General features: G+C 33.6%; 1 protein-coding gene across 1 annotated transcript; it reads left to right on the top strand.

The window, feature by feature from the left end:
- Positions 1-27,227, top strand: LOC132732076 (uncharacterized). The gene is made up of 8 exons (XM_060718423.1): positions 1-234; positions 7,993-8,153; positions 9,310-9,486; positions 15,762-15,917; positions 17,384-17,573; positions 20,884-20,975; positions 23,419-23,529; positions 25,028-27,227. Exons 1-8 carry the CDS (start codon positions 84-86, stop codon positions 25,250-25,252), a joined length of 1,263 nt encoding a protein of 420 aa, XP_060574406.1. The 5' UTR covers positions 1-83; the 3' UTR covers positions 25,253-27,227.

Genomic DNA, 27,227 nt, shown 5'->3' with positions numbered 1-27,227 from the left:
TGTTATAGGTCATATGCAAATGAGATGCAAGTGACATTTAGCGCGAAACGCGTAGCGTTCACTTATCGAAATATTCAATAAATATGGGATGTGGAGGATCTACAAGTAGTGATCAAGGGCAAAATTCGGATGATGGCCAAAAGACAACATATTTCTACCGCCAACCCAAAGTCAGCATTAAGGCTGGCAATGAAGTACGGCTAGAAGGCGAAACTAAAGTCATATTTGCATTTGGTGAGAGTTTTGCTTTTTTCATTCATCATTAGATCTAGGCCTACATCATAACATCAATTGACAATTCGTGTTTTTTGTTAAATCGAGAGTCAGTTCTATGTTTTGATATATCCGTATGTGTAATGTTTTTATTATTGTACCTGTGCTCGACCAGCCCAGTGCTCGACCAATACTTCTATTTGTGTATGATTTATGCATTAAAGTGGAAAAACCCTGGGAGTTTGTGCTTGCTCTTTGTACCTGACCTGTAACCTCTACACCATGTAAAAGTACTCCATACTTGGTAGAAGATTTACCATTTTGCAGACAATATTAAACAGTACAAAAGTACAATTTTATAATAAAAGTAGCAGTAAAAACTATCTATAACACTGAAGGGGTCCAACACTGAAGTAATGATAATTTAGGGCAAATGTGGACAATATTTGTTAAATTGCCTTTACTTTTATGATACGAATTGATTTCCATAGGAAAGGTGTTCAAAAATTATCAAAACCCTGCTTTACATAAAAGGCAGGGGCTATGAACATGTAAACAAATATGGCAGCTGTACGGAAACAAATCGAGAACACACCACTAAAAGCATGGACCATTTGTATATTACACCAATTATCACACTTAACTATGTTTGCAGAGTGATTTTAGTAAAAAAATATGAGAATAAATAATCCCAAACGCCCCAGTATATTTAAATTCCAAAACTCTTATAAACACTTTATTTGTCAATGTATAGCATTTCCTTTGTATCATATTTGCTTTCATATTTTCATCTATAGACAATAAAACATAAATGTTTCAAAATATTTTTGAAATAGAATTGTTGAACATAAAAAGTCATATCTGTTTTTAAGAAATAAAAGTTCTGATAGAGATTAAACCACCTGGTCGAGCACTGGTTTGGTTGTCTGAAAAATATAGTAGTTTTATACCCTATATACAACTCCGTGGTAAATTGTATCCTAATCTGTGTTATTAAAACGCTTTAGCTTATTGTGAGTTTGCAAGGTCCAGCTTTGTAACAAAAATAAGTTTCCCATCAAACCTTTTGTTCTGAAAGAGTTTTTATGTGATTTTGTGAAAAACTGGTCGAGCACTGGTACGGTGACTCTACGCATGATATTTTTAAACTTTTTGTTTCTGTGAAGTTTTGACGAAAATTTTATGCTCTCGGCCCTCGGTGGCCAAAACACCCCAGCCTTTTCTTGGGGAAATTGTGCGACGATGCTCCAGAGGGGCCCAGCACATTACCCGGAAGAAGAATAAGGAAAATATGCGTGATTTTGGCATACAAATGTACTTTAAGAAAAGGCCTCTCAAATTTAACACAAACTTTTAACAAGCTCTTTAATATAGAAAAGCAAAAAGCACTGGGAAATACTAATAAGGCAGTAAAAGACCTTAATTCAACACCATCATTTAATTTTGTTCTAAATTCTATGGGAAATTTCAAAAGAATGGGGAATTTTGAGGACCAAACTGGGGAAAAAAAGGCAAGTTCAGTTGGGGAAGCAGCCTATATTGAAGAATTAGTTATGATTCGCCACACTAACGATTCGCCACATAACAATTCGCCACAGAGTAATAACGATTCGCCACAGTTAAATAACAATTCGCCACAGAATGATAATAACTATGTTTTTTTTAATAATCAACAACTTTTTTCCTTTTGTTTTAATAATTTGACAATGACAATAATTTAATAATGTTTCTTAATACAAGTAATATGAAGTAAGGCCCTGTCGCGGATTTTTAATTTATCAAAGTAACATTATTACAGGAGTACATTTACAAGAAAGTAATTATATGTTGAAATATTGAATTAATCATAAACATATATATGTCAATTTATATTTATTTCTTGGTGCAGGTAAGAACACAAACGTGCGTTTATATATTTTATTAAGCTAGTCACAACTCCTTTATACAGAGCTAATACATACAGCAGACTGTGTATATTTACTAAACATGCTCAGTTAACATTACAATTAAAGCATCATGAGAAGCTAGGTCTGTATTTAGTATGTAAATCATTTAGTATGTAAATCAAATACTGTTACAATATTTTATATATTATATAATTATCTGTAAAATATTTAAAAAAGTATTGCAAAAACATATGCATCATTACGAAAATTGATTTACGATAATTGATCTAAAACAATTGTCACACCTTTAATTTAAACAAGCCAATCACCTTAGGATTGTTGTAGAAATATTTAATTGACGCCGAAATTATCCTTTAATTATCTGACAATGTGAGCAGATTTATTTGAGCGATATATGCCGATTTAGAGGGTTTAAATACACCAGCATGCGCAGCTTAAGCACATACATAAAATAGTATACAAACGAAAAATAATGAAATCAGAATCATGCCAGCTCTTCCTTGTGCATTCTGTTTAAGACGTATCTACAGTAATAAATTATTTTATGTTCATGTGTCTTTATTCAATAAAAGCTGTTTTCGTATAATTTCTAGTTTATATGAATAACGAAGTTTAACTCATCTACAATGTGTGATTTAATTTTGGTAATAAAATATATTTATTTTAATGTGTTTTTATTCTATAAAAGTTGTTAGTATATTATTCCAGTTTATATAAATAGCAAAGTTACAAAATGTGTTATGTAATTTTGTTAATAAAATATTGGAATTGGTTTTTGTGTGATTTTATTCAATATATTAAACTACTATTAATTTTAGTGCAGGTACGTATATTAATATACGTACCTCTTTAGTGTAATTAATTTATGTAATTAACAAATGAAATATAAAACGGAAAAACATTTCCATCAACAGTTTGAAAACAGGCGTGAAAAAGTTTGTATTTGAACACATGGCGAATCGTTATTTAGCTGTGGCGAATCGTTATTACTCTGTGTCGAATCGTTATGTGGCAAATCGTTAGTGTGGCGAATCGTTACATTTAATACCATATTGAATATTCAGCCTCTCAATCAATATTGAGAAAAATGTACTAGAATTTTATGAAAGGTAAAAACATTCAAGATCCAAAATGTATTTTACATGTTATGTGCGGTATTCAGGATTCAAGTTGTATTTTGCATGTTATGTGCGGTTTAAGACTGATTTTGCGAAAAAATGTACTACTGGTTGGGGACCACCAAAACCGGAGAACCACCAAACCCGGACGGCCCCGAAAATGCTTAATTTAGTATTTTCTTTGTTCAGTGGTTGTCAGTCACTTTTTTATCAACAATAAGTGCATGTTTATTTTAAAATTAAGTAAATAAATTTATTTCAACCTCCGTAAATTGTAATATTTTAATGTCTATTTCAAGAATGTTGACATTGAAATTTGGGGGTCAAGAAAGCAATGCCTGACCTCATATACCAGCTATAATCATTTGCAGAGTGAATAATAGAATATCCAAAACTTCAGCATTTGTTACTGACATATCATGTTAAAAATCAAAACACCCAAGCTTTTATATAGGGTTAACGCACGTTTTTCCGTGTTATAACGTCTGCAGAGTCCCGAGGAACGGTTGGTGCCCGAGCCCGGTAGGGCGAGGGCTCAAACAGTTCCGAGGGACTCTGCAGACTTTATTACACGAAATAAACGTGCGTTGACGCTATTATAGCATAAAATTTTCAAACAGATTCGTGATGTATAGTTTAAACAAAACACAATTACATTAAATTCTTGTGCTTGGACGGTATTTATCCAATTCTATGTTTTACGTATGCGTTTCATTTTTCCGGGGCCAACAACTTGGAATATTCTCGGAACCGAACGAAATTTTGAATTTTAACCCTTTCGCTGCCAGAGGGTTATTGTTTTATTGTTCATCTATTTGCCAGAGGATTTTCTAAGAAATTACTATATTATTAATTAATATAATTATTATTATTTGTTATTAGTATTATAATAATTATATATGTTTCCAATTCCGTTAGTATAATAATAATTATTGTCGATGGTATAATTTTCTTTATAGATCTATTTATTATTATTTTTATTATTATTATTATTAATTTATTATTATTACTATTATTATTATAGAAACGGCTAAAGCCGTCCATATGGCAAATACGCCCAATACTACCCAAGACAAAACATGACCCTCAGAAATTCTTAGAATGATTTCAGATTGATGAGTGACATCAGAATCGGTTTTTTTTTCAAGCAAACAAATTTATAAAAAAATCAGGCACTAAGCAATATTCTCTCAAAGAAATATAAAGAGCATTTATCAACATTAACATAAATAAAAACCATTTTCTCATATTAATTTTGTGTTATCTAGTTTTGTAAGTTAATCGGAGTGTAGATTCTACTGTATTTGTTTACATTGACAACTGTCCGTTTCTTAGAAAGGGCGACAACAAAGATTAGCACCGATGTCTATACGCCGTTTTTCCGGCATATTTACTTGAATATGCGACTTTGGCCCTCGAATCAATAAATTTCAATATAACAAGAGAGCATGACTCTTTGGCAAACAGGCCAAATCATCATTTTTTGTTTGTTTACTGGGCCCTGTATGTATCGCGCATAGGTGAAACCGGGCTATAACAAGAGCGCGTGACTATGTTAACACATGGTTTTGGTCCCGTTATAACATGGGCAAAATAGGGAAAAATAGCTGATTTTATGCTATAATCTGAATTAAATCACGTCATGTACATATCTGTCCGGACACATGGTACTGTAGTGTAGACAATTTAGGTAATTTTGATACCCTCCTTGTCGAGCCTCAGATATTAAGTGTCAATACAATCAGAAATAAACAAACTAGTTTGTTAGTTAGGAGAAGAACCTAGCTGAACTGTGTCAAATTTGTTGGTCTCTAGGTTTAAAATTATGAAATCTGTACGGAAAAATGTTCCAAAAGTGTCCGGTTGATGGTCTCCGACCAGTAGAATTTTAAGAAAGATAAAAACAAACATTCAAGATCCAAGTTGTATTTTACATGTTAACTTATGTGCGGTATTCAAGATCCAAGTTGTATTTTACATGTTATGTGCGGTTTAAGACTGATTTTGCAGTATTTTATCACGTTACTACATGTAGGGCTGTATATGTTGACCACTTTTTGGTAATTTTCTTGGATTGTTAGTGCGGATTGCAGTTTACATGTAAATTACTATTTTTGTTCACCTCACAATATTTTACTTTCAAATACATTTCTAAAATTTTCACGAAAATTAACATGAATCTGGAGGCATGCTGCTAAAACCTATTTATGTGTAAGAGCAAAATTATAGCATGATTTTATATATATGTACATGTAGCTGTACTTCTAATTTAGAATGAATGACTTGTCAAGTACTTTTTAGCTCACCTTGCACAAAGTGCAGGTGAGCTTTTAGGATGGACAACCAAATGGCGTCCGTCGTCTGTCGTCCGTCCACATTTTAAATATTCTAAGGACATCTTCTATGATACCGCAAGGCCAATGTTAATGAAACTTGGCAGGAATACTCTTTGTATGAAGCTCTATCAAGATTGTTCAAAGAATTCCATTTCATGCAGAACTCTGGTTGCCATGGCAACCGAAAGAAAAATCTTTAAATATCTTCTTTTAAAGAACCGTAAGAGCTAGAGCTTAGATATTTGGCATGAAACATCTTCTAATGAGTGTCTACCAATTTTGTTCAAATAAAAGCCCTAGGGTCAAAATTGGCCCCGCCCCAGGGGGTCATTGATTTTCCCTATATGCATATAGTAAAAACTTAAAAATCTTCTTTTAAAGAACCCAAAGAGCTAGAGCTAAGATATTTAGCATGAAACATCTTCTAGTGAGTGTCTACCAAGTTTGTTCAAATAAAAGCCTTGGGGTCAAAATTGGCCCCGGCCCGGGGGGTCATTGATTTTCCCTATATGCATATAGTAAAAACTTAAAAAATCTTCTTTTAAAAAAACTGTATAAGCTAGAGCTTAGATATTTGGCATGAAACATCTTCTAGTGAATGTCTACCAAGTTTGTTCAAATAAAAGCCCTGGGGACAAAATTGGTCCCGCCCCAGGGGTCATTGATTTTCCCTATATGCATATAGTAAAAACTTAAAAAATCTTCTTTTAAAGAACCCAAAGCGCTAGAGCTAAGATATTTAGCATGAAACATCTTCTAATGAGTGTCTACCAAGTTTGTTCAAATAAAAGCCCTGAGGTCAAAATTGGCCCTGCCCCAGGGGGTCTTAGATTTTCCCTAAATGCATATAGTAAAAACTTAAAAATCTTCTTTTAAAGAACCCAAAGAGCTAGAGCTAAGATATTTGACATGAAATATCTTCTAGTGAGTGTCTACCAAGTTTGTTCAAATAAAAGCCCTGGGGTCAAAATTGGCCCCGCCCCGGGGGGTCATTGATTTTCCCTATATGCATATAGTAAAAACTTAAAAAATCTTCTTTTAAAGAACCGTAAGAGCTAGAGCTTAGATATTTGGCATGAAACATCTTCTAGTGAATGTCTACCAAGTTTGTTCAAATAAAAGCCCTGGGGTCAAAATTGGCCCCGTCCCAGGGGGTCATAGATTTTCCCTATATGCATATAGTAAAAACTTAAAAAATCTTCTTTTAAAGAACCCAATGAGCTAGAGCTAAGATATTTAGCATGAAACATCTTCTAATGAGTGTCTACCAAGTTTGTTCAAATAAAAGCCCTGGGGTCAAAATTGGCCCCGCCCCAGGGGGTCATTGATTTTCCCTATATGCATATAGTAAAAACTTAAAAAACCTTCTTTTAAAGAACTCAAAGAGCTAGAGCTAAGATATTTAGCATGAAACATGTTCTAATGGGTATCTACCAAGTATGTTCAAATAAAAGCCCTTGGGTCAAAACTGGCCCTGCCCCGGGGGTCATTGATTTTCCTTATATGTGTATAGCAAAAACTTAAAAATCTTCTTTGAAAAAACCCAAATAGCTTGAGTTTAGATATTATACATGAAACATCTTTAAGTAGATATCTACAAAGTTTGTTCAAATAAAAGCCCGGGGGTCAAAACTGGCCCTGCCCCAGGGTTGTCATTGTTTTTAACTATATGCATATAGTAAAAACTTAAAAAATCTTCTTTTAAAGAACCCAAAGAGCTAGAGCTAAGATATTTAGCATGAAACATCTTCTAATGAGTGTCTACCAAGTTTGTTCAAATAAAAGCCCTGGGGTCAAAATTGGCCCCGTCCCAGGGGGTCATAGATTTTCCCTATATGCATATAGTAAAAACTTAAAAAATCTTCTTTTAAAAAACCCAATGAGCTAGAACTTAGATGTTTAGCATGAAACATCTTCTTATGGGTGTCTACCAAGTCTGTTCAAATAAAAGCCCTTGGGTAAAAATTGGGGGGGGGGGGGGGGCTATATACAGGTGAGCGACCTCAGGGCCATCATGGCCCTCTTGTTAAGAAATCTAGGATTGTTGCCTGTTGCTGAAAAATGCCCAAACATGCACTTTTCCCTGAGTTTTGATTTATTGGATTTTTTTTGTGTGTGACATTATACTATCATGAAGATCATAAAAACTTAAGCATTTTGAGGAGGGTTATGATAAATATTTGTTCAAACTTCTTATATTAAATGTGCCAAGCAAGCATTGACATTCTAGTCAAATAAAAAATCCTGTTTCGACCCCATTTCAGGCTTTTAGTTTTGGCATAATAGATGATAATAAATTTAGTGCAACAGAGAATCAGTTTGAACAGTTTTCGTTAAACATATATGTATATTATATTCCAGCTACATTTCATATCGCTTTGTCATGCAAAAGTATTGAAAAATTTATCTTTATTTTAGGTGGACCTGGCACAAAGAAAGGGAAGATTCTAGACAATTTATCAAATGTGTTTGGTATGGAAATAATAAATGTAGAGAACCTCATCCTAGAAAACCTTGCAAAAAAAGTCAAAGACCCAGATCCAAACAGAATTGTACCAATGATTCAGTCATTGTTAAAGGTGAGAAAATACTGACAGTTGAAAACAGCTTTCAGGGCTTTTTTCAGTAGCAGGGGCTGTTTAAAGGCTGGCTTCCTTTTAAAAAGAAAAATTCTTTAAAATCATGCAGCCCCTCAAAAAAATTGAATTTACATGAAGTTTTTTCTTGCGCTTCCGCAAAAGGCTGTAAAATTTTTCCCAAATGATAAAGTTGCTTCCCCAACCTGTGGAAAAAGCCCTGGCTTATAAGAGTTGTTATTGTCGCTGTAAGGTTATTTTCATGTTTGTTGTTGCTTGGCTTGGTACCTCATCATCTATACTGTTTTCCTTACTAAAATGATTAGTATTGGTTATGAATTAAGGTTATTAATTATGTAATGAAATAAATACAGCATAGTAACAGGGTATAATTTGATTAATAATTAAAGCTTGTTTCATTTGTTGTATTATGAAAGGTATTATAATATTATAGGTAATCATGTTACTGAAAATATTTTCTGTACAATGTATGCTTTTTATGTATAATTTATCATGTTTTTAATTTTTCTCGCATGCATGTATACATATTAAGTAAGAAGGACACATAGATTAATATTTAAAATCACTTAAGCACAGTACTGTTGTTGCACATTTATTTAATATGTGTGACTCGGGGCACCATGAAACAAAGCTAGTTAGCTGCTATGACTGCCCCCTGTAATTTCAGTGTCTAAATATACATGATATGGCTCTTGCAGATAAAAAACAGTACATTGAATTACTGGGTCAGATGTATACTTATATAGCATACCCGCTAAATTTCAAACATGAGAGTACAATGTTTCCCTAGTCATTGTAAATTGGGGTTATAATGGGGGTACAAATGTACTCTGAAGTTCAAATATGTTTTTGTTCTTATACTTATTTATGTAACTTTGAAACTTTGTAACTTATGAAAATTAAGAAAATCCTCATATAAATAATCAACAGTTTAATCACTGAGTATTGCTACCCTCTGGCACAGGTACTGTACAGACTTAACACTTGAGCATAGATTAGAAAATGAAGGTATTGATCATTAGCCAAATAATGAAAAGACCCAGTTTTAATTTGTTAGTTCTAATGCTTTATTGTTAGGTCATTAAATGCATGCATTTGTTAATGTCTATTATATCATCATTTCCGTTCTTTATTTCAGCAAGAAGAGAGTTTTTTGCGACTAGATGCGGTATTACGTATGGTAAGCAGAGCGTTGCTAGCACATGACAAGACGAAATTCTTTATTGTAGACCTAATGCCTAACCTTAAATGGATGTTGAATAATCCCATGTTTATCAAAGAATGTGCTGATGATTTCAAAACCTTCGAGGAAAAGGTGAGTTGGCAATATAGTGTTTAATTCTGTTAACTAATTGACGTAAGTGTTAGATATACAGTAGAAACAGGCAAAACCGGATCCTCAGTAAACCAGACATTTTTCCAGGTCCCAAATTTTTCCTTCTTATTTTCATTGTATAAAAATCTTCACAAGACTGAAAACTCCGGATATCAGGGGAAAAAAATTGGGATAATTTGTCATTTGTCTATGATATTTTACTTTGCAAACAAAAGTGGACATAAATTTCAAATTACATGTATGTTTTATGTGTGTATTACGAATTTACATAACACACACATCATTTCTAGTGATGTTTGTTAGCTGTAATTACAGACAGTTTCTTGTGATAAATTGCACCTGTGAAAAATGGAAGATTATGCACTTAGTTTAGGGACTATTTTTGTTTTAACATCTTTTTTTAATTTAGGGCATCTATAATTAAGTAGGGTTTGAGAGGTTATGTAATTGTCATCATATATACAAATCATAAAATTACGACAACTACTTTTGATTTTCTAAAATAAATGTAATAATTATGTTTGTTTTTACTCTTTTTATCCTAGACATGAATAAAACATTGATATCAACGAAAGGTAAAGTCCATGCATTAAATTTTCAGTAAGCCAGAATCCTAGCTAATCCAGATATTTTGTCTGTAACTTTCCCTTGAAAAATAACATGTCACATCATGTTTGACTAATAATTAATTTTACTACCTGCAGCTTGAAATACCATAAAATCCCGATTTAATGCCCCCGGGGTGTAACATTTTTCAAAAGGGGGTCGTTAAATAAAGATAAAAAAAAGATTTTAAAAAAAAATCTCAAAAAAAAAAAAAAAAAAAAAAAATCTCTCTTCAACTGATGTAAAAAAATTTACAAACACATCATCACCCTGTCAACCCATGATACCTTTGATCTACACGGCGAGCTCTCTCTAATTTGCCTCCCAAAAATTCCCCCAGATCCTGCTTGCAATTGACACCTTTGATCTTGCTGACAATCTGACGTAATCGATGCTACTTTCCTAATTTACATTATGTCAACAGGCCCACTTCCAGATCTGTGTAGTTGTCCAGGTGCAAAGATATATCCATTGTGTGTGCTGTAAATATGTTTACCATTTTTAGCTCACCTGTCACAAAGTGACAGGGTGAGCTTTTGTGATCGCTTTTCGTCCGGCGTCCGTCCGTCCGGCGTCCGTCGTCCGTCCGTCCGTCCGTCCGTAAACTTTTGCTTTAAATGACATCTCCTCATAAACCACTGAGCCAATTTCATCCAAACTTCACAGGAATGTTCCTTTGGTGGTCACCTTTAAAAATTGTTCAAAGAATTTAATTCCATGCAGAACTCTGGTTGCCATGGCAACCAAAAGAAAAAACTTTAAATATCTTCTTTTAAAAAACCATAAGAGCTAGAGCTTAGATATTTGGCATGAAACATCTTCTAGTGAGTGTCTACCAAGTTTGTTCAAATAAAAGCCCTGGGGTCAAAATTGGCCCCGCCCGGGGGGGGTCATTGATTTTTCCTATATGCATATAGTAAAAACTTAAAAAATCTTCTTTTAAAGAACCCAAAGAGCTAGAGCTAAGATATTTAGCATGAAACATGTTCTAATGGGTGTCTACCAAGTTTGTTCAAATAAAAGCCCTGGGGTCAAAATTGGCCCCGCCCCTGGGGGTCATAGATTTTCCCTATATGCATATAGTAAAAACTTAAAAAAATTTTCTTTTAAAGAACCGTAAGAGCTAGAGCTTAGATACTTGGCATGAAACATCTTCTAGTGAATGTCTACCAAGTTTGTTCAAATAAAAGCCCTGGGGTCAAAATTGACCCAGCCCCAGGGGGTCATAGATTTTCCCTATATGCATATAGTAAAAACTTAAAAAATCTTCTTTTAAAGAACCCAAAGAGCTAGAGCTAAGATATTTAGCATGAAACATTTTCTAATGAGTGTCTACCAAGTTTGTTCAAATAAAAGCCCTGGGGTCAAAATTGGCCCCGCTCCAGGGGGTCATTGATTTTCCCTATATGCATATAGTAAAAACTTAAAAAAATCTTCTTTTAAAGAACTCAAAGAGCTAGAGCTAAGATATTTAGCATGAAACATGTTCTAATGGGTGTCTACCAAGTATGTTCAAATAAAAGCCCTGGGGTCAAAACTGGCCCGGGGGGGGGGGGGTCATTGATTTTCCTTATATGTGTATAGCAAAAACTTAAAAATCTTCTTTGGAAAAACCCAAATAGCTAGAGTTTAGATATTAAGCATGAAACATCTTTAAATAAATATCTACAAAGTTTGTTAAAATAAACGCCCGGGGGTCAAAACTGGCCCTGCCCCAGGGGTGTCATTGTTTTTAACTATATGTGTATAGTAAAAACTTTAAAAATCTTCTTTTAAAAAAGCCAATGAGCTAGAACTTAGATGTTTAGCATGAAACATCTTCTTATGGGTGTCTACCAAGTCTGTTCAAATAAACAAATAAAAGCCCTTGGGTAAAAATTGGCCCGGGGGTGGGGGGGGGCCTATATACAGGTGAGCGACCTCAGGGCCATCATGGCCCTCTTGTTTGTGTTTTCAACATTTACTGTTTTCAAGCAGACTACACTCTGTTTTTAATTAGTGAACTTTATAAACTGTTTAAGTTTTGATTCACGGATATTTTTCATAAATGGAATGATATTGGATATACCATAAAACACCGAACTAGTAAGAGAGTTTCTTTAATTTTCTTTGTTTAAATTATACACGAGGTTTTCAAAAGTGGATGGGGGCGTTAATTAGGGTGGGGGCGATAAGTTGGGATTTTACAGTATTGTTTGTTGTATGAATACTTACTATTTATGTCACTTGCATTTTGAGTGTGATAACCACATGCAGCTTGTATGATACATCACAGCACATACAGTTTGAATGCTAACTCATTACACCACATGCAGCTTGAATGATAACTCGTCACACCACATGCAGCTGGAATGATAACTCATCACACAACATGCAGCTTAAATGACAACTTGTCACTGGAATGACAACTCATCACACCACATGCATCTGGAATGATAACTGACAGCTTGAATGATACCTCATCACACCACACACAGCTTGAATGATAACTCATCACAATACATGCAGCTTGAATGATAACTCATCACACTACATGCAGCTTGAATGATAACTCATCACACCACATACATCTTGAATGATAACTCATCACACCACACACAGCTTTAATGATAACTCATTACACTACATGCAGCTTGAATTATAACTCATCACACAACATGCATCTGGAATGATAAAACTCATCACACCACACACAGCTTTAATGATAACTCATTACACCACATGCAGCTGGAATGATAACTCATCACACAACATGCAGCTGGAATGATAACTTATCACACCACACACAGCATTAAAGATAACTCATCATACCACATGCAGCTTGAATGATAACTCATCACACCACATGCAGCTGGAATGTTAACTCGTCACACCACACACAGCTTTAATGATAAATCATTACACCACATGCAGCTTGAATGATAACTCATCACACCACATGCAGCTTGAATGATAACTCATTACACCACATGCAGCTTGAATGATAACTCATTACACCACATGCAGCTGGAATGATAACTCATTACACCACATACAGCTGGAATGATAACTCATTACACCACATGCAGCTGGAATGATAACTCATTACAGCACATACAGCTTGAATAGTTAATTATCACATCATATGCAGCTTGAATGATAACTCATTACACTTCTGCAAGTTTTTCATACATACTGGCAGCCAAGTTTTTGCATTTGAAATTTATTTTTAAAACTAATATTGTATTTGATTTCATTAAAAACACTAATACATGTATTATTATCTTATGATGTTTCACTACCTAATGCATTACTATGGAGATTTTAATATTGTATATATCCATTATATTCATGTCTCAATATAATTACATTTAATAGAAGAATAGTTAAGAAAGTTTGTTATTTAACTTAGATTTTTTAAATCTTTGAGAAGCATTGACAACTTTAAAATTGTAAGATAAAATCAGGGGCAGTAAAATCAATTGTTCATATTGTCCAGAATTTATTTTATACCTTACAGCCGAGTATAGAAATACTTAATATAAAACAGACAAGAAAGTAAAAATATAAGATTTGCTGGCCTTTCAATTATAATACTGTATATAAGTATACATATGATAGCAAGGATTTTAAAACATTCTAAAAGTTGTGGCAACAAATAAATTTGAGCCGCGTCACGACAAAACCAGCGTAATGCGTTTGCGACCAGCATGGATCCAGACCAGCCTGACCATCTGCGCAGTCTGATCAGGATCCATGCTGTTCGCTTACCAACTCTATTACAAGTAGAGAAATTGATAGCAAACAGCATGGATCCTGATCAGACTGCGCGGATGCGCAGGCTGGTCTGGATTCATGCTGGTCGCAAACCCATTATGTTGGTTTTGTCGTGACGCAGCTCAAATTTATTCTTTCTATACTGTGTAGTCTCAGGTTATTCTACACTAAAAATTAAAAGTGACTGGACACTGATTTAAAAGCTATATTGGTCCGGTGTTTGGTTGGTAAACAAAAGATTTATTTGGCTTTATACGTTACCTATATATGGTTTTATTAGTCTTTGTTGTTTATTTAACAGTGGTTTAACAGCAGTTAAACAAATTCAAGGAATGATTTTCCTAAGGTGAATATAAGTTAATGGGAAAATATAATACCTTTATTTGTATTTGCAAAAGGTCATAAACTGAAAAGTGATTGTTGCGTAAATATTTAAACATATTTGTGAAGCATTAAAAAGCACAATGTAATCAGTGATGGAAAAGAAATAGTTCACAATGATAAAAATCAAAGAATAAAAGTAGGTTTATTTGATATGATACATGTATAATTTAGTTATTTACAATAGAACAGCTGTTTTTGTAATTATTATTTCAACTAAAATGAAATATGGATGGAACAAGTTTTCAGGTGATACATTTAAACATTCAAGAGTTACTGGCCTTAGTACAGTCATGCCCTTATAGGGTAAATTTTGAAGAAATTACCTCCATGTTATTTTTCACGGAGTATTTAAGCCAAAGATAAGAATTTTTGGCCAAAAGTAGGTCACTATATGGTATTACATGAGAATCTAAGTGTGAGAGGGAGATCACCCTGAAAACGGCTGTTGGTGCCAAGCAAAGGGCTTGCCTTTCAAGCTGTCATCTGCTGTGCTAGATGCTCACATATTATAGCACACTTTCCTGTACCGCCTCCGTGGTCGAGGGGTTAGAGTCGATGACTTCTAATCCAGTTACCTTTCTGGCATGGGTTTGATCCCAGGAGATGCTTTGGTAGTTTAGCGAGGAGGAAGGTAGTCTAGTACTGGTGTAACTCTCCAGGAACGATGGTTAGGAAACTACCCACCTATATGACTGAAATACTGTTGGGAAAAGGCGTAAATTGAAATAAACAAACAAACTTGTTCCTCCTCATCCTACTTTGTAGAGACACTCTCCTCAGCATTAGTCATCACTGGCAGCTTACTTCATGCAGACTAAGTCAGGCCTTAAAAGTTACCCCTTGCTGTAGAAAACATGCAAACTTGCTGTCTTACATGTTGCATTTGATCTTCAGTCATCTGTTGATGCCTTGTGCCTTCTCAATGATTATGATGTGCACTTACTGAGGGGAAGTGAGGAGAAAATACTGAAGTTTGTACAGTCATTGATTTATGCCCAGCTGGAACCAAATGTAGTTAGCTCACAGTACACAGTATGACCAGGCTCTAACCTGTAACTGACAAGCATCTTATTTTCATCCTGAATACCCCAAAAAATGCTTATGGAATGATTTTTCAGATTATTCCCTCACCCTGTTTTTTCCAGAATCATCATTCAATTTTGCAAAATGACCCAAAAATGAAAAGCATTGCAATGCAAAAAACGATTTTCCAGTTAATTCTGAGTATATAATGCAGATTTTTCACTTTTAAGTGCCTAACTTGATATATGACAGAAAAAATTAATTTTTAACTGAATTAATAACATATTTTAACTAAATAATTAATTAATATTTGTTTGAGTGTGACAAATAAATATAATACTGCATTTATCATATCTAAGCTGATTTTGATGAAGAGGTCTAGATTATGTCCTTTACTACTTGGTTAATGTGAAATTTCTGCTTTAATTATGAAATATATTAATACAGCATATTTCTTTAGCCTTGTGAAATTCTTGTGTTTTCAGTTTCCGATTTCGTTTGCAATTCATTTTGTTGTACCTAAAGAGAAAGTGATAAACAAACTGCAAGTAGAATGTGCCAAACATCCAACCACACAAAAAGATCCTAAAAAACCAGATGCTCCCAAACAGTCCGATGAAGCAGACTCTAGCAGGACACAGGTATTAAATCCTAGTTTAAACATTATTTATTTAAGCTCAGTTGTAAAGATATTTTTCAAGCTTAATCTATGTAGTATTTTTTTAAAGCTTTACTATTAAGAATTTGATCAGTTTGATTATAAAGGATTTTTTTTTCAAGTTCATTCTTGAAGAAATTTATTTCAGTTTGATTTTGATTTCCTATCAACTTGATTGTGAGGAATTTTCTTATTTAAAGATTGATTATTTAAGCTTTATTATATAAAGAAATTTATTTAAGCTTGATTGTGAATACTTTTCTTTCAGCATGATTGTTTAGAAATTTATCTCAAGTTTTATCATTTTCAAAGCAACCTGTGGCTTTCTGAAGGAGAAAATATAGCGCAATATATCAGAATAGGGGAAAATCAAATTCCAACAACTGAGAATGGAATTTACCTACACATTTAATAAAAATTTTAATTTTGACAATTCAGTTTAACATGCATGGTACATAGCAGAGGCTATAGGGACAGCTTTCTGTCTTCTAGCTGATATAATAAGTCAGATGCTATTAAGAAATGGTTCTGGTGAAAAAGTGCACAGGGCATTACAGGGGAAAATATATGCTTTTTTAGGGGAAAATATACCTATTTTGAGCTACGGGAAACAGCTTTTATTCGGCTGTAAAATACAGGGAAAAAAATCACTGGAATTCATTTAAGCTTGATAATTATACGAAGGAATTTGATGTTCAAACTAAACTGAAAATGTTCTTACCAAGAATATTATAAATTCAAAATCCACCAAGTTTGCTATTTTGTATGTTGGAAACAGAACAGCACTGTTGGCATAAAAAAGTCAAATCTAACCTATTCTAAATAGGAAAAAGTAATTAGTAATCATTTAAAAGATTTATAGCTGTTAATTTTTCGAAAATGTTTGGTAATCTTTGGAAAATGTTAAGCTCTTATACTTGTTTTATATTTTTTCCATTGAAAGCATTTAAGATAGATGTTGCTATTTTAAAATTAATTTCTCTAATATGACATACATGTATATGGCTATGATGTTGTGGAGACATATCACATAGCTTTAAAAGTTTTTAGAAAAGGAGGATTACTGCAGCTTTGTAGTTACATTATCTCTATGTACTTGTAATTTAAATATTTTTACGTCAGTAGATTATAATGTGAAAAAAAAATAAGTTCAGTGTAGAGAATTCTATTACAATTTTTGTTGTAAAATATTCCTGTATAATTCAGGTATCATTTACTGGGCAAAACCTCTCTTTCTTGAATACAGTGATTAATGTAGGCTTAACTATGTCTACTGGAATGATTCGTTATTTTTCAATTTAATATTGCTTTTTTTAATCTGATGAATAATATTTCTCTCAGTAAAGCTGTGATTAATTGATCTTAGCCATTATCTTTGCAGCTTAGCATTTTTGCTTCAAGGCAGTGTATCACTTTTAATGACCTAATTAATTATTTTATTTTATCCAGAAAAGAGTCATTCTTTACCAAAACAGTATTAAACATTTTATGGACTACTTCACAAGTAAAGATAAAGTCGTCACCGTAGATGTGTCTTGTGGTATGCCTCAAGTGATCTGGTCTAAAGTCTGTGATTTCTTCACGCAGTTTAACTTCCAGTCTACATGTATACCAGAATCTGTCGTCATCTTTGGATTTGGTAAGTGAAGATGTCTAAGATTTTGGATGATTATTCAATATTATGTACTACCTCTTAGCACAAGGACTATTCAGGCTGGCCTGGCTCTATACTGGGGCAAAGGCTAATCATTTTAGGTTTCAGCAGGTAAATGGTAATCAATGTTTCCAAGTTGGCTTAACTTACTTTTGCCACCAGTATAGAGGTAAACTAGCCTTCTGTGTTGTTGTGACAAGAATCTTTTCTATCTGGTGTTCCAATAAAGCTTTTTATGCCCCCGCCCCTCTATGTAGGAGATAGCATGTCTCTGTTTGTCCATAGACTGACAAAGCATAGGAATGTGAGGTCATGTCAATTGACAAATTTTTATGCCACCGCAGCATCTGCGATGCGGTGGCATATAGCGATTCACCTGTGTGTGTGTTTGTGTGTGTGTGTTATATAGATTATATAGTAAACTTAAAAAATCTTCTTGTGAAAAACCACTAGTCCAATTTAAACAAAACTTGGCAGGATTGATCCTTGGGTGAAGGGCTTCCAAAGTTGTTCAAAGAATTTCATTCCATGCAGAAATCTGGTTGCCATGGCAACCGAAAGGAATTATAAGAATAAATTAAAAAAATCTTCTTGTAAAGATCCAAAAGGCCTAGAGCTTAGATATTTTGCATAAGGCGTTGTCTGGTAGACCTCTACCAAGATTGTTCAAATTATAGCCCTGGGGTCAAAATCGGCCCGCCCCGGGGGTCATTGATTTTCACTATATGTACATATAGTAAAAACTAAAAATACCTTCTTGTAAAGACCCAAAAGGCCTAGAGCTTAGATATTTTGCATAAGGCATTGTCTAGTAGCCCTCTTCCCAGATTGTTCAAATTATAGCCCTGGGGTCAAAATGGGCCCCGCCCCGGGGGTCATTGATTTTCACTGTATGTACATATAGTAAAAACTTAAAATACCTTCTTGTAAAGACCCAAAAGGGCTAGAGCTTAGATATTTTGCATAAGGCATTGTCTGGTAGACCCTTACCAAGATTGTTCAAATTATAGCCCTGGGGTCAAAATCGGCCCCGCCCCAGGGGTCATTGATTTTCACTATATGTACATATAGTTAAAACTTAAAATACCTTCTTATAAGGACCCAAAAGGCCTAGAGCTTAGATATTTTGCATAAGGTATTGTCTGGTAGACCTCTACCCAGATTGTTCAAATTATAGCTCTGGGGTCAAAATCGACCCCGCCCCGGGGGTCATTGGTTATCCTTATATGTATATAGTAAAAACTTACAGTAAAAACTTTTAAAAAAATCTTCTAGTAATTGACAAATGCTAGAGGTAAGATATTTTGCATGAAACATTGTGTAGTGAAGCTCTAGCAAGATTGTTCAAATTATAGCCCTGGGGTCAAAATTGGCCCCATCCCTAGGGGTCATTGATTTTCACTATGAACAAAGAGTAAAAAATTAAAAAATCTTCTTATCTGAAGGTACAAGGCTTAAAGCTTTGATATTTGGTATATAATATCATTTGGGTCCTCTACTAAAGTTGTTTTAATTATGCCCCTAGTGTTGAAATTGCCCTGCCCCAGAGGCACTAGATTTCTTTATATGTATAAAGTAAAGTAAAAACTTGAAAAATCTTCTTCTCTGAATTGACAAAGGCTAGAGTTTAAATATATGGCATGAGACTTTGCGAAGTGAACCTCTACCAAGATTGTTCAAATTTTAGCCCTGGGGTCAAAATTGGTTCTGCCCCGGGGGTCATTGATTTACATTATGTATATCTATTAAAAAAAATAAAAATTATTTTTGTCTGAAGGTACAAGGCATAGAGCTTTCTTGTTTGCTATATAATATCATCTATAGGTCCTCTACCAAAGATATTCAAATTTTTCCCCTGGTGTCAAAACTGGCCCTGCCCGGGGGCATGATTCTCATTATGTACACATAGTAAAAACAGAAAATAAAACAAATGTTTTCTGAATGGGAGAAAGCTTCAGCTTAGATATTTGACTTGAAATGTTGTTTGGTGGACCTGTATCAAGATTGTTTTGAATTAAACCCTTGGGTCAAAATTTTGCCTTGACCAAGGGGACAGTGACCTGCTTTCTTGTCCTTTGATGTACAGCAATGAAATTTTGACCATGTGCACAGTTTTAGTTGTAAAATTGAACTTTGATATCAGGTGACCTAGATTTTGATAATGTGACCTACTGTGCTTTGATCTACAGCTATGAAATTTGAACCATGTGCACAGATTAAGATGTAAAGTGGACTTTGATATCAGCTTACCTAGATTTTGACAAAGTGTCTTACTGTGTTGTCCTTTGATGTAGTCATGAAATTTAGGCTGCGTGAAATATGACCTTCACCACCAAATTCACTAAACTCAAGTGCAATGATATATTCCTGCTCTGATCTTTTATTTGATTAACAATAGATTTAATCACTAATCTGATAATAAGAATTAGATAGGTCAGGGATCTATGCATTATGACAAACTTCAATTGTATAGAAACAAAAAAAAATATGTTCCTACACTACTATTTAGTGTTGTATTAATGCGGTGGCATAGCAATGATAGCATTTTTCTCAAATGCAATCTTGTTATTTATGTTTCCCAAAATTTCGGAAGACATATTTTTTTTGCCTTTGCCGTCCATCCATCCACATTAAGTTTGTCCGACTTTCAGGGGTCAAACACCTGGGGCATTTCAACCAAACTTGAAACTTTACAGGAGTGATCATTGCCTTCCCTCGTTGTGCATATCACCGGCACGTTCCTCTTCACTGCACAAAATGGCCACCAGAGCTGTAAATAGAAAAAACTTGTCCGGCTGTGTGCCTTTCACAGGTCATACTACTGGCTGGAATTCAATTTAATGTCACAGGAGTGATCGGTACCATTCCATGTTGTGCATATTGTAGACACACTCCGCTTGGCAGCACAAAACGACTAAATAGAAAAATCCTGTCCAACTTTCATGCAAGATTTAAACCAAACTTCACATGAGTGATCAGTACCATACCTAGTTGTGGGAAGCATATGCTTTTGTGATAAAAACCCTTGTAGTTGGTATTGTAACCCCTTTCAATAACAGTTGATATTTCTAAAATCTACATACAATGGCATGCCCATTAAGGCATTATAAGTAACATTTCCATTTAAGGCTATGTTGAGAAAAGGTACATGTTAAACAATTTATTTCTTTGAATAAAAACTGCTTGTTAGCACGAATATTAATAGAACATGAATGTCAGATCATGAATAATTTTCTCTCTGCAATGATTATGATGTAATTATGTTTTTTGTTTCATATATACCGTATATGATCAGATCAAAGTGACTTGGATGAGATACAGATTGGGAATTACAGTCTTACAGTGATTAAAACCAAAGACCTTGTACCAGAGTCCAATGCTTCAGTGGTAACATAGTTTAATAAATTTTAACCCTTTAGCTACTTAAACCTAAAAGTGATAAGCCTATGCCACCAGTAAGGCTCCCACGTTTACAATTTTTTGTAAACATTTGCATGATTGCTTAGAACCTAAACGATACCGTTTAAACGGTGGTGCTTCTATGTGCTATACTACACCATGTACAGTAAACTTCACATATAGCGAACATGGTTATAGCAAACTTCTGGTTATAAGGAACAAAATTTTTTAGCCGAATTTTACCCTTCTTTATTTAATGTAAAAAATTACGGTTACAGGGAACATGGTTATAAGGAATTATCGCTTATAAGGAACTCATTTTTTAGTCCCAATGCCATAAAAAGTACAGAAAATTACACTTTTATAACGAACTCGAAAATATCGGCTATCCGTAAACAGATCACGCATTTTCTACTTTCGCTTTTATCGGCACAGATTAAAACTTGGCCGAATGTAGCGGATATATAAGGAACAAATAATGACGATGACAGTCAATTATAGAAGACGAGATCTATTTAGATGATCTGCCTGTTGTGTCAAAAAATGAAGCCATTGATTGTTTGCACAAGATTAGGTCATACTTCGAGTCTAATGCACATGTTGAAGAAAAAGTTTTTAAAATTTTATTGGATATTGAATTTAACCTGAAGAGTTGTAAACATTCCCAAACTAAAATTAGCGACTTCTTCAAAGCAAAGTGATTATTTTTATGCATGATACTGTATTGTTAATAAATAACAATATTACATATATGGTACATATCATATAATTATCTTATAGATATATTTATACATAAAAATTATATTAAAAAGAAACAACATTGCAATTATTCCTTTTTGATGAACCAAAAAGTTATTTCTCTGAAACAAATGTTCTTCAAAATGGAGGACGATGGTAAACAATTAGTTTGTTATATGTTAAACTGTTCGCTATAAAACTTCTGATACAAGGAACTAATTCGCTATATGCTAACAAGGAACTCCGGATATAACGAACAGATTTTGAATGTCCCAATGAGTTCGTTATAAGCGGAGTTTACTGTATTTAAATCGCCAGATGATGACTTACTTTCTATTTTAACGCAAGTACAAATGATAATGTTCAGGGCTCATCACGATTGTGTTGGCACACATTTTCTGCATTGTATCCTCATTTCGGTCTTTTGAAAGATCAAAGGAAAACCAACTTTTCCAAAAATGTATTATGTCATGAGCGATTATTGCACGGTAATGCTGTGTGGAGGGTTGTAAATACCTATTTTCTGTATTTTACTTTGGAATAAACCAATTACAATTGATAGAATTCATGATTACAGGCATTGATTAAGATATTTTGTAAGACAATATGGTCATTTCGATTAAACGGTAAAAATTATCGTAAACGTTTACGACTGAAAATCGAAACAAATCCGTTTAAACGTGTAACTGTGGGGGCCTTAGCCACCAGTATAGAGCCAGGCCAGCCTGTACATCTGTGCAGTCTGACCAGGCTCTACACTGTTGACTGACTAAATTTTGATCCTGATATGCCTAAAATTGGTCATGAACATGTATCCCCATAAAAAGGGAATCTGGGTAAGATTCATTTAAAGAATTTAGCAGGGTTAAAGCTAGTCAATTATTTATCACATTTAGTTATTGTTTTAATGTTTTACAATACCATAGAATAAACATATAGTTTTATCGGAACACTTTCATTTGAAAGCTTCTGGTGTTATGTCAGAAAATATATTAGACACCAGTAATTTTAAAATTACACCTTGTTTATAGAAGTGAAATTTTACCAATTATTCCTTGGATCCAAAAAAAAAATGTTGAATTTTACACTTGCCTGCTTCAAAAAATTTTATATCAAAGAGATCTTTTGTGTAGGCTTCGTGAAAAATATCAGAGTAGCACTTATATCAACATGCTTTTTAACAATTCCAGAAGTTCATTGATAAATGTGTTACTTTAGATATCTGGCATGATTTATAAATCAAAAGAAATATTACCATACACATGTATGATGAAAATGCATCAGATTAATCTCTGATTTGGTGGGCATATGATTTAAGATAGTTTCAACAAATAAATATCTGATATTTTGCAGTACATGAGTAAAGCATGTCAATAAGCACCATTTACATGTAAGTCATTTGTGTAATTTTGTTATTACCAAGATTATAATGCTTGATTAAGTTGAGAAATATCCAATGTATTTATTATCATGTTCTTATGAACATTTTAAGTTCCTAACAAAAAGATGCAAATGCATCAGAAAAGGTCTCGCTACGGCTGGGATTTGAACTCGCAACCTCCCGCTGGCAATATTAGCAATGCTCTAGATCACAAAGCCAAATAATCAATTCTCAGAGATTGTACCTAGAGTTATGAAAATACATGTAGATGACTAGGTGTCTCAGTCATAACAACTTTTTCTTTTTGTTCAGGAGGTGTTGCTAGATGAGATATGTAGGACTATAGACAATAGTGATCCTACCGGACAAGTGTACGCTGTAGACAGCACTGACACAGCGTTAACTAAAGACCTGAAGAAAGACGTGAGTCTTATTATTTGAGCCGTGTCACGACAAAACCAACATAATGGGTTTGCGACCAGCATGGATCCAGACCAGCCTGCGCATCCGCGCAGTCTGATCAGGATCCATGTTGTTCGCTATCAGTTTCTCTACTTGTTAAAGGGTTTGTAAGCGCAGGCTGGTCTGGATCCATGCTGGTCGCAAACCCATTATGTTGGTTTTGTCATGGCGCAGCTCATTTAATCTCTTGTCATTTGAACTCTTATGGAAAAGCATGACAAAGCAGTTAAGGAGGTTTTCAGGAGTTTTCAAGAAATTTTTTAACTTTTCTATAGAATTTCTTTAAGCTTGGCATGTTGTTAGAATATGATGACAGAAATGTTTTAAGCGAAAAGAAGTTTGGTGTCACCGGTCTCAGTTTTGAGTTACCTGCCATTGAATTAGAATCTTTTTCGCTTAAAATGTTTCAGTAAGTATTTTAGTAACACAGTAGACATATGGTAATGAGTGCTGAAAAATCAGTCATTAATAGCACATTAAATGTTAATTATTACTTGAATCTTTTTACTTTTCTAAAAAACTAAGTACATTTTTCTCAAGTTTGATTTTCTTGAAATATTTTGACACGATGCTTTAACATTTTCATCTTCATCCCCAAAATTGATAGTGACCTTAGGAAATTTAGTAGGTCAAGTTTTAAAGATTGCGGTGACAATACACGTATTATTATGGCTTAGAATAATTGGTTTAAGTCCCTTTGGCTCAATAAGATTTTAACCATTAATGTCCGTGCAGTGATATTTACTTGACTTTTTGAAGGAGCTGAGACATCAAATCCATCACATTGACATTTCCATATTCTGAGTACAAGTCCCTTATGCAAGTTTAGCATAGTGGGCATTAGGTTTTAATACTTGTTCTATAACTGCTCATATTTTTCTAAATCTAATGCATGTAACACATGCACATATACAACCAGAGTGAAAAAAAAATATGCATCCAAATTTGGGTGTGGTCCTGAACAACCATGTGGAGGTTATATGCCAATTACATTATGGTTGAATATGTAGTAAGTTTCATTAAAAGTTTAATATAAATTGAAGTATAAGTATAAAATGAGCCATTATAGGAGAAGCTTAATCATATACTAGTACTTCATAACACTCACCTCTCTCGCACCTTATGAGATTATAGCTTAGTAAAATCTGTTCAAGTAAATTACAAATTCCAGATCAACATACTTCTATAGTAACCCTATTATATGATACAGTGTCTAAACTATATATATTCTAAATAATTTCTGGTTGGTTTAAACACATAAGAACATAGTTACATGCATGACATATACAATCAATACAAAAAAGGGTGGGGTTAAGACTGGATGCAAGCTAATGTTTATTGAAGTCTTTTCCTAATTTGTTGTTGTATTGTGATTGAAACAAATGGAATGAAAAATGATTGAAAGATCAATTTTTATGATGTTTAATATTTTTGTCATTATATTTTATTTTTTCTTCAGAAAACAAAGCGTTCAATTCAGTTTCACGAGGCCGGGAATGATTGCAGACTAGGCCGTTACTGTTCTGTTAATCTTACAAACAAAGGTGACCCGGTTGAGCTACAGGCTGTGTCATCAATACACAATGAGGTGTGTCTATTCCCAAAGTCCGTATCAGCTGATCTGTGTAAATGGATTGCTATAACCATGGCCGAGTGTCGCTTGAAACAGAAGAAAAGTAGATAGAGTTGTGTCCCCTTTTAGATATCTTGTTGTGTGTTTAAGATAGTTGTACAGTAGTTATGTTCAAAGTTTGTTACGCCATTCAGGCACAAGTGTTGTTAATGTTTAGGAACCTTTTTATACATTTTTTAAAAATTATTTCTAAGGTTTGTGTTCAGTAGGTTTTGTTTGTTATGTAGATTTATTGATGCGTTATTTGGCTGACCAGTTATTTTGATCATAAGGATGTATTTGGAGAGGGTATGTAGTATGTATATTGACATTACGAGGGGTTATCCAAAAATTTGTGGACTTTCTTTGTTGCGTAAAATATATTTAAGGTATTGATTTGAAATTCTTACAGTGCTTAGAAAAATAAATAACAAATAAACACAGAAAAATTCATGTAAGTATCTTTATATTACAGCAATATTCAATTTTACATAAACACATGTCGGCGACAGCGGCTCACTCCAAAAAGTTATTGACGTCAACATATTTAACGTACAACTTATGCTTCAACATTACGCAGTCAATAACAGTTAACCCTTCTCAAAGTAATGTCCATCACTAATTTTTATGCAACTTACACACTAATTACCGTGAAATTTTATTTTCTCTGTTTTCCTGCTGATTCTTTTCAAATGTTTTTGTAGATGTCATTTTCAAATTACAACAAAATTTTATGATCACGCTATTTTCTAATTTCTGCGTGTCTGTCATTTTCCCGTTGTAAACAATATTGTTGTCTGGCGTTTCTGGCAATTTCAACAAAAAATTAACAGAAATGACGTCCATAATTCTATAAAGAATGACTTAAGTGACATCATAGAAGAAACATGCGATGTTTATCGGGTTTTCTACATTAATAAGTAGTTATGTAACCAAAAATGTACAATGACTAACTGCACTTTTCTACCGTGCATGGGGTGCTGTGCATGTGCTTATTTAAAAGCAATATAAAATCAATATTCATTGACGCAGTTAACTGTTCCTTTCAAAACAAGTTGATAATATTCTACAAGGTATGCTGATAAAGTTTCATTACAATACACATTGACGTTCAATAAATATTTAAAAAGGCCACGAATTTTTGGAATACCCCTCGTAAGCTTGATTTTCTCTTTCTGTTTTTGATACTTCATCAGATGTTTTTTTTTAAAATGAACTGTATCATATAGGTAGAAAAATGATCTTATTTTTAAGATATGTTAATTTAATGTCTTTTGTAAAAAGTGTTAACATAATTCATTATTTTCGGATGATCTCCATTTTGTCAAGTATTCTGTATCTAACTGCATATTTAATGCTTGAAGATAATTTTTTCTTTTAGTTATTACAAGTTTTAATCAATGTAGACAAAAGAAATAAGGAACTGTTGTAGGCTTACATCAGTTTTAATGACAGGCTCTTTCCAGCACCAAGTTGATATCTATTTGAACATTTTTTTTCCAATGATTTTACAGGGAAAAAGCATGCTTTTGAGATTAATCAAATTGTCATATGTTGTACATAAAAATCATCTCTTCTGAAATGTATGTCTGGATTTTGACCAAACTAAACACAAGAAATCCTTGGTCAGTCCCCTACCAGTTATTTAAATTGTATTACCTGGTTGCTTAAGAATACCTTGGTGCCAAAAGGAGTTTAGAAATGCAATTTTTAAAATCTTATCAGATTCTACAAGGCATCATGTGGTCTTATTTTCTCGAAATACATGTTTATGTTAATATTATCTTCTCCGAAACACTATTGCCTACATGGACTGTATATCTTTTAGTTGCTGCTGCATTTATGATACATAAAGTTTAACACTCTGTAAATTTTATTGATCAGAATTTATTTCACAAAAGCTTGAAGCATGTTATATCATTACTAATATGTCTTGGATGGGCAATTTAGGGCCAATGGTCCCTTTGTTTGTATGAAATTGTTTAAAATTATCCAACAGCTTTCATTTATTTAAGTTTGTGTAGATTGAACATTAGCATGATATTTA

This window comes from Ruditapes philippinarum, unplaced genomic scaffold, assembly GCF_026571515.1.
Source record: "Ruditapes philippinarum isolate M1 unplaced genomic scaffold, ASM2657151v2 ctg237_1_1_1_1, whole genome shotgun sequence".
Taxonomy (NCBI): Eukaryota; Metazoa; Mollusca; class Bivalvia; order Venerida; family Veneridae; genus Ruditapes; species Ruditapes philippinarum.
Note: the sequence above shows the minus strand (reverse complement) of the source record. Positions and strands in the feature narration are given on the sequence as shown.

Bases quoted from the DNA above. Each gene is read 5' to 3' on its own strand.
- LOC132732076 (XM_060718423.1), top strand. From the start codon at position 84: ATGGGATGTGGAGGATCTACAAGTAGTGATCAAGGGCAAAATTCGGAT. The intron at 235-7,992 runs GTGAGAGTTTTG...TCTTTATTTTAG, and splicing joins TAAAGTCATATTTGCATTTG to GTGGACCTGGCACAAAGAAA. The intron at 23,530-25,027 runs GTGAGTCTTATT...TTTTTTCTTCAG, and splicing joins CTAAAGACCTGAAGAAAGAC to AAAACAAAGCGTTCAATTCA.